Source organism: Homalodisca vitripennis, chromosome 1 (genome assembly GCF_021130785.1).
Source record: "Homalodisca vitripennis isolate AUS2020 chromosome 1, UT_GWSS_2.1, whole genome shotgun sequence".
NCBI lineage: Eukaryota > Metazoa > Arthropoda > Insecta > Hemiptera > Cicadellidae > Homalodisca > Homalodisca vitripennis.
Genome location: NC_060207.1, coordinates 147,694,458 through 147,707,595, shown reverse-complemented (window position 1 = coordinate 147,707,595; position 13,138 = coordinate 147,694,458). Strand labels below are relative to the sequence as shown.

The 13,138-nt window shown below is 31.9% G+C and overlaps 1 protein-coding gene across 2 annotated transcripts in view; it reads right to left on the bottom strand.

The window, feature by feature from the left end:
• LOC124373655 (protein kinase C) overlaps positions 1-13,138 on the bottom strand; it is a 59,031-nt gene that overhangs the window by 30,176 nt on the left and 15,717 nt on the right. For both annotated transcript variants that reach the window (XM_046832010.1, XM_046832016.1), the window contains 5 exons: positions 11,942-12,012; positions 10,207-10,221; positions 4,322-4,460; positions 2,155-2,273; positions 1,322-1,475 (listed from right to left, as the gene is read on the bottom strand). In XM_046832010.1, coding sequence (XP_046687966.1) covers positions 1,322-1,475; positions 2,155-2,273; positions 4,322-4,460; positions 10,207-10,221; positions 11,942-12,012 — 498 coding nt within the window. The remainder of the gene's footprint in view (positions 1-1,321; positions 1,476-2,154; positions 2,274-4,321; positions 4,461-10,206; positions 10,222-11,941; positions 12,013-13,138) is intronic.

Sequence of the window (13,138 nt, the reverse complement as noted above, 5' to 3'; positions counted from 1 at the left end):
GTGACTTTACAGATGACTTCGTTCACATCGTACTTGGTGAGCACGGATGCTTGATGATTGCCTGCCTTAATCTAGCCAAAGGAACAGAGCATCCTCAGATTCGTTGCAGAACTGGTTGGGGTAGCGGTACCTGAGCAACTGAGCCAGTAGGAAGTTACCTCTGTTAGTTCTCAAAACATCAGGTATGAGACAGATGACCTCATCCTCGGTCCGCCGGAACAGTCTAACTGGTCCAGGGTATTGACACAGCTGGGCTGCTACGTCCAGGTTCACATAGTACCTGATGGTCCGATGTTGAAAATGATTCATGACCAAGTCAACCTTCAACGTCAAAATCGGTTCAAAATGTTGAAAAAGTTGATAGTTTGATTCGATCTGATCATCAATTAAGTATTCGCACAACTGGTGAAACTGTAGGTATTTATAAAGAATGTGTATGGTAAATTTTACATAACAATTTTAAAAGTGTGTGCTAAAATGATGCCTAAAAATTCTAACATTTGAACAACAAGAAGCTTGCAAAAATGTTTTCACTGGCACTTTATAAGCAATTGAAAATCACTTAAATTTTTTGGAAACTATAATAACTTGTTATGAAATTATTATAACTATTAATGAAACTTTTATTTTACTTATGATCCAGAAACGAAGTACCAATCCATACACTGAAAGAGCCCAACGTTAAAATTTAAAGCAATGTTGATTGTTTTTTTATATCTATGGGATTGTGTACCTTCACTGTTTTCCAGAAGGTCAAACACTGATTAATATTACTACCTTGAGGAACTTTCTAACTACATCAAAGAGTATGGAAAAAATGCGGAAGAACAAATCATGGGTTCTCCAACAAGACAATGCGCTATTTCACTCTGCGTTATCTGTCAAGAGGTTCTTAGCCAAATACAGCATTCCAGTGTTAGACCATCCACCTTATTCACCATATTTTGCACCATGTGACTTCTATCTGTTCCCCAAGGTGAAATCTGCTTTAAAAGGCACAAGATTTGAGTCTGTGAAAGCTGTAAAAGAGAAAGTGGCATGTGTCCTAAAGGACCTGACATAAGATGACTTCCAGCATTATTTCTAACAATAGAAAATTCACACGGAGCGTTTTATGGATAGAGAAGCTGTGTATATTGAAGGTGACAGTAAGTGATTATGTATAAGGTAAAATGTAAATTTTTTACATCAGTCTCGTTATTTAATATCCACACCTTGTATGACTAAATTTAATGGAATTACTGTGTCTAATACTCAAAAAATAATTATCCACTCATTTGATTTTCCTAACTTCTTAAAGAGGCAGTGTCTTGTAACTTACGCTCTGAGTCAGCTTGCTGTTTTTTGTCGTCATCTACACGCTTTCCATCCTCGTCAGGTGGTATAGGCGAGCTGCTGCCTCCCTTCTCCCCCTTCTCCCTGTCTACAGCATTCATATTGCTGCTGCCTGGAGAGCTGCCAGTCTGGGTGGTCAGCTGTGTACATATCATTACATCATTACACAAATCTACTCTACAAACTTCCTATTTCATAGTCTATAATTATATTGAGATTACAATCTAGAGAATGAATACTTTAATAATATGTTTTGTAGCCTATACAGTGTATCCGAAAACTGTAACATCTGTTTACATAAAAATACCCCAATAAATACCATAAAAAATATAAATTATTTCATATGAATTTTTTGCTTTTTTTACAATGCAATTCCTATGTGTAGAGCATGCCCTCCAATAACTATAGAGTTAAAAAAAAACATTTTTGTTTATTTTTTTTTTTCTAAGAAACAGTAAATTAATTCAACTTTGGCAAAAACTGTTTTTTTAACCCTAAATTCACACTAATTGTACCCAGACCAATCTTTCTTCAGTGCTTTAAGGGTTAAAAGCAATACTGTTTGATTGCAGTTTTAAAGACTTAACAAAAAGCTCGATATTGTGTGCTGCTGTCAACACTATAACTAGAACGCCCGATATCAGGTGTTTACCAGTTCCAGAGTTAAATGAATGACGGATACTTCCTTTAGAGCAGCTTAAAATGTATTATAAAGAATAAATAAGAAAAAATGTTTGATTAACAAAGTAAAAGGTGAGAACAATTTGAATTATTTTCCATATTATGTTACTTTATTGTTGAGTCAGTGGTCAATATTACCTTGGGTCGACTTGGGGAGATGCCCATTGTCGAGAGGATTTCAGCCATTTGCTTAGTATTGACTCCACAATTGTTGGCGACATTTCTTTGGCACCTTTTATGTACATTCATACTACACACTGAAATAGAAAATGATTACTGTTTTCAGTTTGTTTTGTTTTAACTATTGCAAAGACAGCTTATATTGTTACTATTCTTATAATGAACAACATAGCAGTGTAAATATAAGAAACCAACTAATTTTAAAATCCATCTATAGAGCTTCCTTTCTGAGAAAATAAATTTATGAGATCTAAAGATTTATTCACTTAGAAAAACTTCAAACTAACCTAATGGTAACAGTGTTCTTTAACAGATTATTCATAAACACTCAGTATGTGCTGCACAGAAAAACCCCAACTCAGGTCACAATTGCTAGTGCATTTTCACTTTGACCTCATTACAGCTTCCAAAAAGAAGAAAATATACAGGAACGCGAAAAAAGCGATTTTGGAGGGCAATAAATAGCAGAAAACTCTCGGTTGCATATAAAGTTTCCCACTTATCCCGTTGAAGCATGAAAACATAACATAGGTTTCATTTTATATCAAAAGCAGTGAAATTTTGTATTAAGATGTTAATTGATTATCCTATGATTACATCAAGAAGTTCAACTTTACAAGTTGAATTATAGAACGTTTCATTATTCTAGCAACAAAAATTTAGAAAGTTGTTTACTTATTTTGTGAGACATGTTTTTTAGAACGATTCAATTTAAATTCAGTCGCTATAGTGCTGCAATTGCACTTCTACACTGTCTACATACATCTGTTAGCAGGCCACAGACGCCCGAGACAGATACCATAGACATTATGGCAAAAGTCTATTGTGTCTAAATCTGTTAATATACACATTCAAAATGCATCCCTTGATTGCAAATCCTATTACTGTGAAATAAGGGCTGGTATTTGCTATTTTAGCGCTAAAGACAGTTAAAAAATCACAACCTAAACACATTATGAGTGATGAAATGGTATGCAAATGATTAAAAGTTTTAAAAAATTTCCAAAAGAATGTTCTTGATGAGAAACGGACTGGGAAAATCACAGTAATCACTGATGATTTGCTGCAGAAAAATAATGAAAAGAGATTTTGTAATTTCTTTGTTATCAGAACAATTTTTGTAAGTTTCAAGAAGAGTTCTCTGTGATTGTTTTTCTGCATGACAATCCCCGCCCACAGGCGGCAAAACGAACTTGAGTAACACACACAGCATTTGACTGGGAACAATTTGATCATCCTCCAACAGCCCCGATGACCTGTAAGTACTCAGTGACTACCAAGCACTTTTGTAACTGTGTTGAAGTCACAGCAAAAAGCAGCAAACTTCTATGGCACTTCTATAAAAAATGTTGTTCAATATGATAAGTGAGCCCTTTAATATTGGTGGCAATTATAAACAAAACTTGATGGAAGATTGGGCTTTCGCAAAAAAATAAAATTGTTACATAGTTTACTTGATTCATATACATATAGCTACTTAATTTTTTAAATACACTTTGTATATATATATTATTATTATTATTATTATTATTATTATAGTGAGTGCTATCTTCTGTTATAAAATTATAGACAGACATAATATTTACTATATTAAACAAAAATGATCAAATTTCATACATCACATATTTTATTAACTATTTTAGTTCATGTATTTCTATTGTCTTTATGTCCACTCAAACTGATATCACAAAACAATATGTTTAAAGTTGTTTTCATATCCCACAAATTTAATTAATATTTATCTAAAATTAAAATGTATAATAGATATGTAGCATCAGCCTTTACATTTTTTATATTTTACAACAGATTAAAATAGAAAATTCTATTGCTCAACTAATCTGCAATTATTTTGGTTAAATCAAAAATTTAGAACTATGACCTGAATTAGTTTAAGTAAACCATACAGTTACTCTCTATTGTATAATGAATATCTCTTCCCACTCCTGACTCTTACGCTATATCAGGCCATACAGTGATGACCCCACAGTGATCACAGAATTTAAACCTCTCTTAGTTGAGAACTATGAGGTGGTGTGGTACATTCACATTAAATCTCTGGGTTACGCTGATGTATGTATTCCTTATACTATATTGTATGACAGACATCTTACCACTCTTAACTCACCTTCACATTGAAGACCTTGTCGTATAAGGCCATATAGCAAGGATCCACAGTGATCACAAAATGTAAACCTCTTGTAGTTGTGAACTACAAATCGGTGTGGCACATTCACATTGAACCTCTGGGCTTGACTACTTTGACTCTAAAATATACATTTTACCGTCACTTTGTGAAGACATCAATGTTTCTTAAACAACCATAAAATTATATTAAACGTAGAATTACACTGAGATTTCAAATCAATCCATTAAAACTACTTATTTGTGCTCAATGAGTTTTATCCTTCCAGTAAATAAAAGAAAGCTGTACAATAATTAAAGGGGACCACTTTCCATCACTAACACTAAATATTTTCATGAATTACATCACATAACTTAAGTGTTTTTCAAACCTACCAGAAAGCTCTGAGTAAGATAACTAGATCAGTACAATTTATTTGGCACTCGTTTTTAAACTGTAATGTGCTTGAAAAATGATACACATTAAACATTTTTTTTTAATGTAACCAGGTGGCCACTCACCCTTATTCAAATTCCCAGTTTTCCCAGTTGAAGATTTCCGATTTTCTAGTCTATTTTCAAACCAAATAAACAACTGTAATACTTTATTTAACCTTTATGGCGAGTTCGGTGACAGTTTATTGTCACCAGCTGTATTTGCAAGAAATCCCACAAAGCTGTGGTGCTCTAGCATTTTGTCGCTAGTGGTATACGAGAAATTCAGTTACAATTTATCGCTATCACCTATTTCAAGCTCCCTAGTTTTTATCCCTGTGTCTTTCGATGTGTTTGAATCATCATGAACCCCCCATCATCATCGAATCATCTAATAACTTCGGCCCCCTAAGGAAACATCTTATGAGGGTGGGCCTTTGCCAGACTGATGAATGTAGACTCTGTGGAGAAGAGGAAGAATCAGCAGAGCATATTTGGTTAAATTGTCCTGCCATCTTAGATATTCGGAAAAGATTCCTGGGAGCACATCTTCTCAATCCCAAGGATATCAGAGAACAGGAGCCCTCAAATCTGATAGGCTTCTACAAAAGCCTCTGACTTTGAGGACACAAATTTAAGTACGGGAGACACAAAGGTCCTTTTAGGACTAAGCGCGGGGCCAAACCGTCCTTTTCCTTCAGGACTAAAAAAAAATATATATGTCTAATAACTACCTTTCTGTGATGTTTGGAAAATACATATATCCAATACGGAATAAAAAAAAAAAAAAAACAAATAAATACCAACACAGCGCTACCGTGGGGCAGACTGCAGTCCAGCATTGCCGGTCAGAGATCAAGCAGTGGGCGAACTTCGAAGCAATCAGTAATTTGCGTAATGCCGATCAGTAGTCATTCGGGAATAGAAGTTTTTTTGGATTCAAGATTCAGCTTTCCTCAATGAGTAGTATATTGTTATTTTTCAAGTGTATTTAACCACTTTTGTTTGGTATTGGAATTTTTTTTCCAGTCTAATCGCAGTTCAGTCGAGGTTTGGATGTGACTGTGATATTAAAACATAACATCACTTTCTTTGTTTTAACGTATGTAAACGGAACGTGTACGAGGAGCAATCATTCATAGGTCTCGGCCGCGGTACGGTGATACGCGGGGGGGGGGGGGGGGGTGTGAGCGCTGGTTCAAGCGGCGAATTCAAGTTTAATGTGAACACTCACGACTGACATAAGCGACAGGGTGGTATAACACAATGCCACTTATCTGCAACCAATTTTAGACAATAAATGTTTCTCCTGCTGCTCAGCTCATTCTGTCATTCCTGTACAACATGTCAGACGCAAGCACGCCTTTCTTGGTGTTATTTGTTATAGCTTACCCACTATTTCCTTCTCCAAAAGGTATCTTATCAGGCCTGGTAAAAATCCAACTGAAATCCTGGTGTACTATAAAAAATCGGGTATGTCAAACATATATTATTCTACTAAACGGACTATTAAGCCTGATTATAGCCCCACTTCGACGACTGGATAATACTTAAATACAAAAACCCGTTTGTATTGCGGTTACTACTGCTTTACGCGTACCGCTCGTTTAGTGCCGAAGTCCGGAACGGTCAGTCGATTTTAATGACGTCCAATACACTGTTGCGTGTTTTTTGGGAGGGAGGGGGTTTCCCGCGGCACAGGAGTAGAACTACCCAAGATAAACTACACTATACTAGTGGAGGCAACCCTCAGATGAAGCTCACGAACACATGTCTATATTCATTCTAAATTTCACGATCCACGTCACGTATAATACAAGATTTTAGATTAATAAATGTTTTATTCAAGAAGCTATCAAGTATGTCTTGATTTTATGAGTTCTTGGAGACAAAAAATTTGTTTTTGTAATTTTGCCAGTTCTCAGAAAAATTCCCGGCTTTTTTCTTGGTTCATTAAATTCCCGGCTTATTTCCTGTTTCCCTGGTCAGTAGGCCACCCTGTGTAATAATGTCTCCATAACCCTCCGACTGCCATTCAACGTATCCATGATTTGACTCGCAGCCCAAATATTTTGTTATAATACGTAAACAATCAAGTATTAACATGATTTATAAACCATTGGAAAGGTAAAGAATTGCCAAACACAGCATTGGTTTCTTTTATTCATTTTAACCTATGTAAATTGACGACGAATTGGATTGCTTGTTATAAGCAATCATTTCCGGACGAAGATAAGGCTTAATACAAAATAAGGGCATACAACTAACCACGATAAACTCCACTAGACCAGTGAAGGCAAACTCGGATTAAACAATGACAGGTGAGGCTCGCGAATAAATTGTCGATCACACACACTCTAATAACCACCCACTGTCCACGGACTCTGTAAATAATTCAGTGACATCACAGGCCATCCCAGTTTTTCAGACTACGTTCACAATTTCACGTCTCGTAAAATACGATATTTGGGAATAATCAGCCCTGACTCAAGGAGTAATCAAATTATTTCTTGATTTCTCGAGTTCTTAGGTAAATTCCCGGTGATGTGGCCACCCTGACTATTAACAATGAGTATCACGTTGGTATATGCAATATACTTACACAACGTTATAATGGGTATATTGCATCAAATAAAACTTTATTCACTAAATAATATCTGAGGTGCTTCATGTTGCTGAGAAACTATAAAATTGTCAAGTCCTTGTAAAGACATACTATTATAAATATTCCAGTAAAATGAATAGATTTTTATTTCATCGACTCCCAACAAAAATACAACGGAATAATATTTTTTTTAGATGTAGAACACAAATGTCAGCTAGCTACTAATGAAAGTGATAAATATTTATCTCTACTTAAATGTTTATGATAAGAGGAAATGTTTCAAGGAAATGTGGTGAAACTTAATCACATAGTTCACTTATCTGCAGTGGGTAGGAAACTCTATGTGGTTAAACCCTGGTAAATGACAAAATAATGATACTCTAAACCTCATTAAAATAGCTGAAAGAAAAGAAAACCAGTATGTAAAAATGCTACTGAAAAATACATTTTTTCATCTAAACTTTAATTCTACATATTTATAAAATACAAGCCTTTTAGGGAGAATAAAAAACTAATCAAATTTACCTAGTGTATTAAAAAAAACAAAGATAAATTTGAGCACTATTTAACCTCATGCAACAGTTTGAATTTAGTAATAATTTACATGGTGTATCAGAGTCTAGCAGGTGATAAGAGTGTCTTAAGAAAACATTTCTTGTCTAGAAACTGTGTAAAAATATGGCAGACATAAAAATTTAACAATGTTTCAAAAGGAAGAACACATACAATATTTTATTTATACATGATTGTGTTTTATTAACTGAAATATGAATAACCCAAGCATAATTATCATTTTAAGTGATTAACCATAATAATTTTTTACATAAGCATACACAGTGATACTACTATTAAAAATTAATATTCCACTTACTAAAATAGATAATTTGATTATAAAGAATAGTTTTATTACATTTACTGTAAGCAATTTACAAACTGTATTTTTCTAGCCTGAATTTCTATTATTACTTATAAATGAGAAATTTAATAATCAATATTATTTTAAAGATTGTTCAAAATACCAACAAAGTTCAAGTTCTTACTTTTTGTAAATCTGTGTAGGCTATACAAAAAATTTGCCTTTTTCAAACATTGTAAATCCTATGTAAAAAAAAATAAATTCCACTTATTATTAATCTCCATTTTGTACATTATTAACACAGTTTCTAAGAAAAATAATTTAAAATGCATGTGTTATCATTTGATCAAAATTTAAAACCTCACAAAGAACATTTTAATAAACACCAAATACGTATTATTTTAACCCTTTTAGTGCCAGAGATAAAATCAAATCCATGTTGAAAAGTGCCGAGTAATTTTTTGTGTGACTATGCGAAAAGTGCCAGAGGGTTTTGGACAAAAACGCAAGGTTTTAGAAGAAAATGTGTATAAAATTTATTTTTTATCATAAAAAACTTCTGTTTACTTCTTTTTAAAGGTAAATGTAGTAGTTATCAGAACCTAACATTTAAATTTTTATTTTTGAATAAAAAAAAATCACTTTAAACAGCAACATTTCCACGGAAACAAAATAAAATTCAAGTTTGGGGTGAAATAATTACTATAAAAAAATGTTATTTTGAGATTTCATTACTTTCATGATAAATAGAATTTAAAAACAACCCAAAATCATGTGTAATAACTTAATATTGTACCGTAAACAACATTTTTATAGATAGTTAATTGCTAGAGATTATTTTTACTAATATACAAGGTTTCATAAAAAAAATTCACTTACAACTTTTTTTTATAAAACTAACTTTTTTATTAACTAAAAGGTTCTTTTGAATTCTTTTTAAAGGTGGATAAATTGTTTATCAGAAAATATGTAACAATAAGATGTTTATATAATTTAAAGAAATCAAAAATCATTTTAAACAATGGCTTTTCAACGGAAACAAAATAAAAATCCAGTTTAAGGTAAAATAACTAATATAAGAAAAATGTATTTTTAAATTTGAATACTTTAATGATGAAGAGCATTAAAAAACACCTTAAAATCATATGGCATAACCTAATATTGTACAATAAACACAATTATACAAATTATTCAAGCGCTAGAGGTTTGTTTAGTTAAAAACACTATAAAAAGCTTTTTTAATTCTTTTCAATACTTTAAAGATAAAAGCCATTTAAAACAATGCACAATCATGTGTAATATAACAGTATTTACTAAAACGAAACTCAAAACTTAAACATAACCTTATTCAGGCAATTTTCAAACAAACTCCACAACAACGTCTTCATGGACACTCGGAAGTGACTGTCACCACTTTTTTTATTAATGTTAGTATGGTATCTAATATAGCTTGGAAACATTTTAAATTAATAAAAACGCACAATTATATAACCTCAAAAACGCTCCGCTATTCGTCTCGACATCGCGATCGCGATCCAACTGAGAAAGTGTTGTATTTTAGTTAGTTGTTTACGTCACATAACAGCATTAAAAAGTCGAAATAATAGTTGAAAACATTAGTTTAGTTAATGTATTGGCATTTTGTATGATATTATTCAGTATGGGATAAGTTATAGAGGTACAAGAAATGAAATAGAAATCGTCTCATTCCGAGACTCCGGCACTCTTCGCGTAGGAACGTGTCGTCTCGGAGCGAGACTCTCTGCACTCAAGCGTGTTTTTTAAATCGTCTTGTAGCAAGATCCCTGGCACTCAAAGGGTTAAGCATGTAATTATGATAATTTATCATACAACTTTATCATAGTTGACTTTATTAAGAATAATATCAACAAAAATACATAATATATCTAACTGAATTCTTTTGGATCAACACTCCCTAGATATAGAATATTTATTTATATGGTAGTGGTAAATAGAAATAATTTTTACTCACATCAGCACACTTTCCCTGAAAAAATAAAGTAACAATAAATTTACTTAAATTTGTTCACTATCTTTGATGATTAATTATTTTAAATATACTATAATCCTCACTACATGAACAAAGAGTTCATAGCAAACAATGCGTAGTTAGGCTATTAACTTTTTCATTTAGTTATCTTTTTATTTAAAGTACTTCAAATTAAATGGCATCAATTGTTTTTAATAAGATAATTATTTAGATTATGATTATCTTTTAATCTAAAATGAAAAAAAAAATGTATAAAAACTAAATTGCAAATATACCTCTGTACAGTTCATATAGCAATAAATATTTATTTAAAACATTACTTGTTTATTAACTGAAACCTATTTTTAGCTAGGTACCTGAAAAAGTGCAAAAAAATAAATGTTTTGTATGTTTAGAATTGTGTAAATTGTGTGTGTAAATTTTTCTAAGTTTATTATTTTTTATAAATTTATCTAGTGACCAAACATCCATAAAGAAAAGTGAAAATCTGATAATCTCAATGTGATAAACCATTTTATTACAAATCAGTTCTTTTCATTTTAATAATACTATATTTATTCTAATAACAGGTAAAATAAATTGTTTGATCATTACTATTTAATTTATTTGTTGTAACAATTTTTTACGGACACATTTTCTGATTCTTAGACAAACAATCCATACAAAAATACTAAAACAGAAAATAGGCTATTATGAAGGCTCATGGGATGCATATTATTTAACTATTTTGTCGATCAAAAGCAAACTTCAGGAACTAGAATTTGTCAATCACAACTACTTCCCAAGAAATATAATAATGTAGCAATAAGCCCTCACACCTTACAAATTTTAAAAAGAAACCTAAATAGGAATATACGACCAAAATAGTACAACAATCTTCCTATATAAATTAAATCAGAGGCTACATTCAATAAATGTTAAATTCAATTAAAAAATGTCTTATCAACAATGCCATATATTCCATTGATGAAGTGTTGATTCTGGAAGTAAAGTAGTATATAATTCATAGTTTTGTGCCCAAACCCGTTTTAAGTGTAACTGTTTTAATTGTAATAATTTTAGTTTAAACTTGTTCTATTTTCTGTGATATATCTTGTTTTTGTGTGTGTGTGTATTCTTGTTTCTTATCTAGTATAAACCTAAATTAAAATCCTGTCAATATTCATGTATATTTTGTGTGTATACTGAATGAATACAAAAATAAAATAAAAATAGACAGTGTGAATTGAGTAAACAATGTCCTGTTTTTTAATTTACTATGGTCATACAAATGCACATTAGTGTACGAATCTTACTGTATACCAGAAATTTATATTTTCTCTTTCCAATGGTACCACATATATTACATATTAAGAATTTTAAAACTCATTATATTGGAAAGTGCGCTGCAGCCACAAAAAGTGGTATGGGATTAACCAGCTCTTCCAGAGCCAAAGACATTTTATAAAAAATTCCACACTTATAAAATATTAATCTCATGAGCATTTATATATAGTTTTACTACTGTTTTATTTGTGATATTCCTTACAGCATATTATAAGTTTCACATATACCCTCTTTGATATGCAAAAGGTTTACATACCATTTACTAATGCAACTCAACCTGTGAAAAGCATCAATTTATTCAATTGAACACAATTGTATGTAGCTGAAGCTGTGTCATTGTTATCATAGACGTTAGTTAACTATACTCTTAACTACACATTGATATACTCACATCATCTTTCATGCCAGGACATTTTGTGACTACAGACAGATGGCACCTTTTATGGACGACACATGTACAAACTGGAAAAGAACAAAATATGTTACATGTGGGTAACCTTCTAATCAACCCTATCAATGTTTAAATCTCATTATTAGAAGTCTACAGTTTATTATTTTACAAAAATGTGTCTATTGAAGAGAAGCAAAGAACTAATGGTTTATAACTTATTTCATGTGGTTTAGTATATGTATTGAAATTTACTATATATTAATATTCAATGTTTCCATTTGCAAGACAAATAGGTTGTTATTGGCATGTACATATATTAAAATTATAAAGAATCTAATAACAATAAAATCTTGAACCAGATACAGGCTCTACACAATATTGAGTTAAATGTTTACTACTTCTATGATATATTATTAATGGCAAATCTGAATTATCATCTAACTATTATTCACTAACACAAGTAGAATAGGATACAAATAATTTAAGAATCTATTAGATTTATTGCTTTTTCCTGATTGTCTGTACATTTAATTTATTTGACAAGTTTATTCAATGAATGCGACTATAAAAGTAAATTGTCGACACCTTTAGAAGATTACAGACTTCATAATTCACTCTCCAGCTTGTGATTTACGTATGTAATTGTATTATATTATAAGAATGAGAATGCTGAGGGTACATTAAGTTAATTGGCAAACTGAAAACGAATTACAAAATAAAATCAATCATAAAAAAATACTTAACCCTTAACGCGGCTAACGCCTATAGACACGGAACTGCTGATGCTTTAAACGCGGATAACGTCTACAAACGCAAAAGCTTTACTTTTGAAATGACGAAGAATTAGTTGTTAAAACTTCCGTAAGAGAGCACTTCCCGAGAGTCGATGTTCTTTTCGACTGTCGGGACTAGACAAAACACTTTGTCACCGTTGGTGGACGTTGCAACGGTATCTACTCGGGTTGAAAGCAATTGCCGCCATTTTTTGTATGGCCTGTGTGACGCGGCATACGCCTACAGACGCGTTTGTTTCATTCAGCTGTTTAACTGCGTGTGTGTTGGTTGTATGTTGGTTATATTGTTAAACAAAGTGTTTTGAATCAGTCCGTTGTTATTCTAATAGTGTAATAAGAAAAGTTTGAATTCATTCATTTTACGTGAACTGGTTTTCCAACTTTTATCATTTTACTACGAACA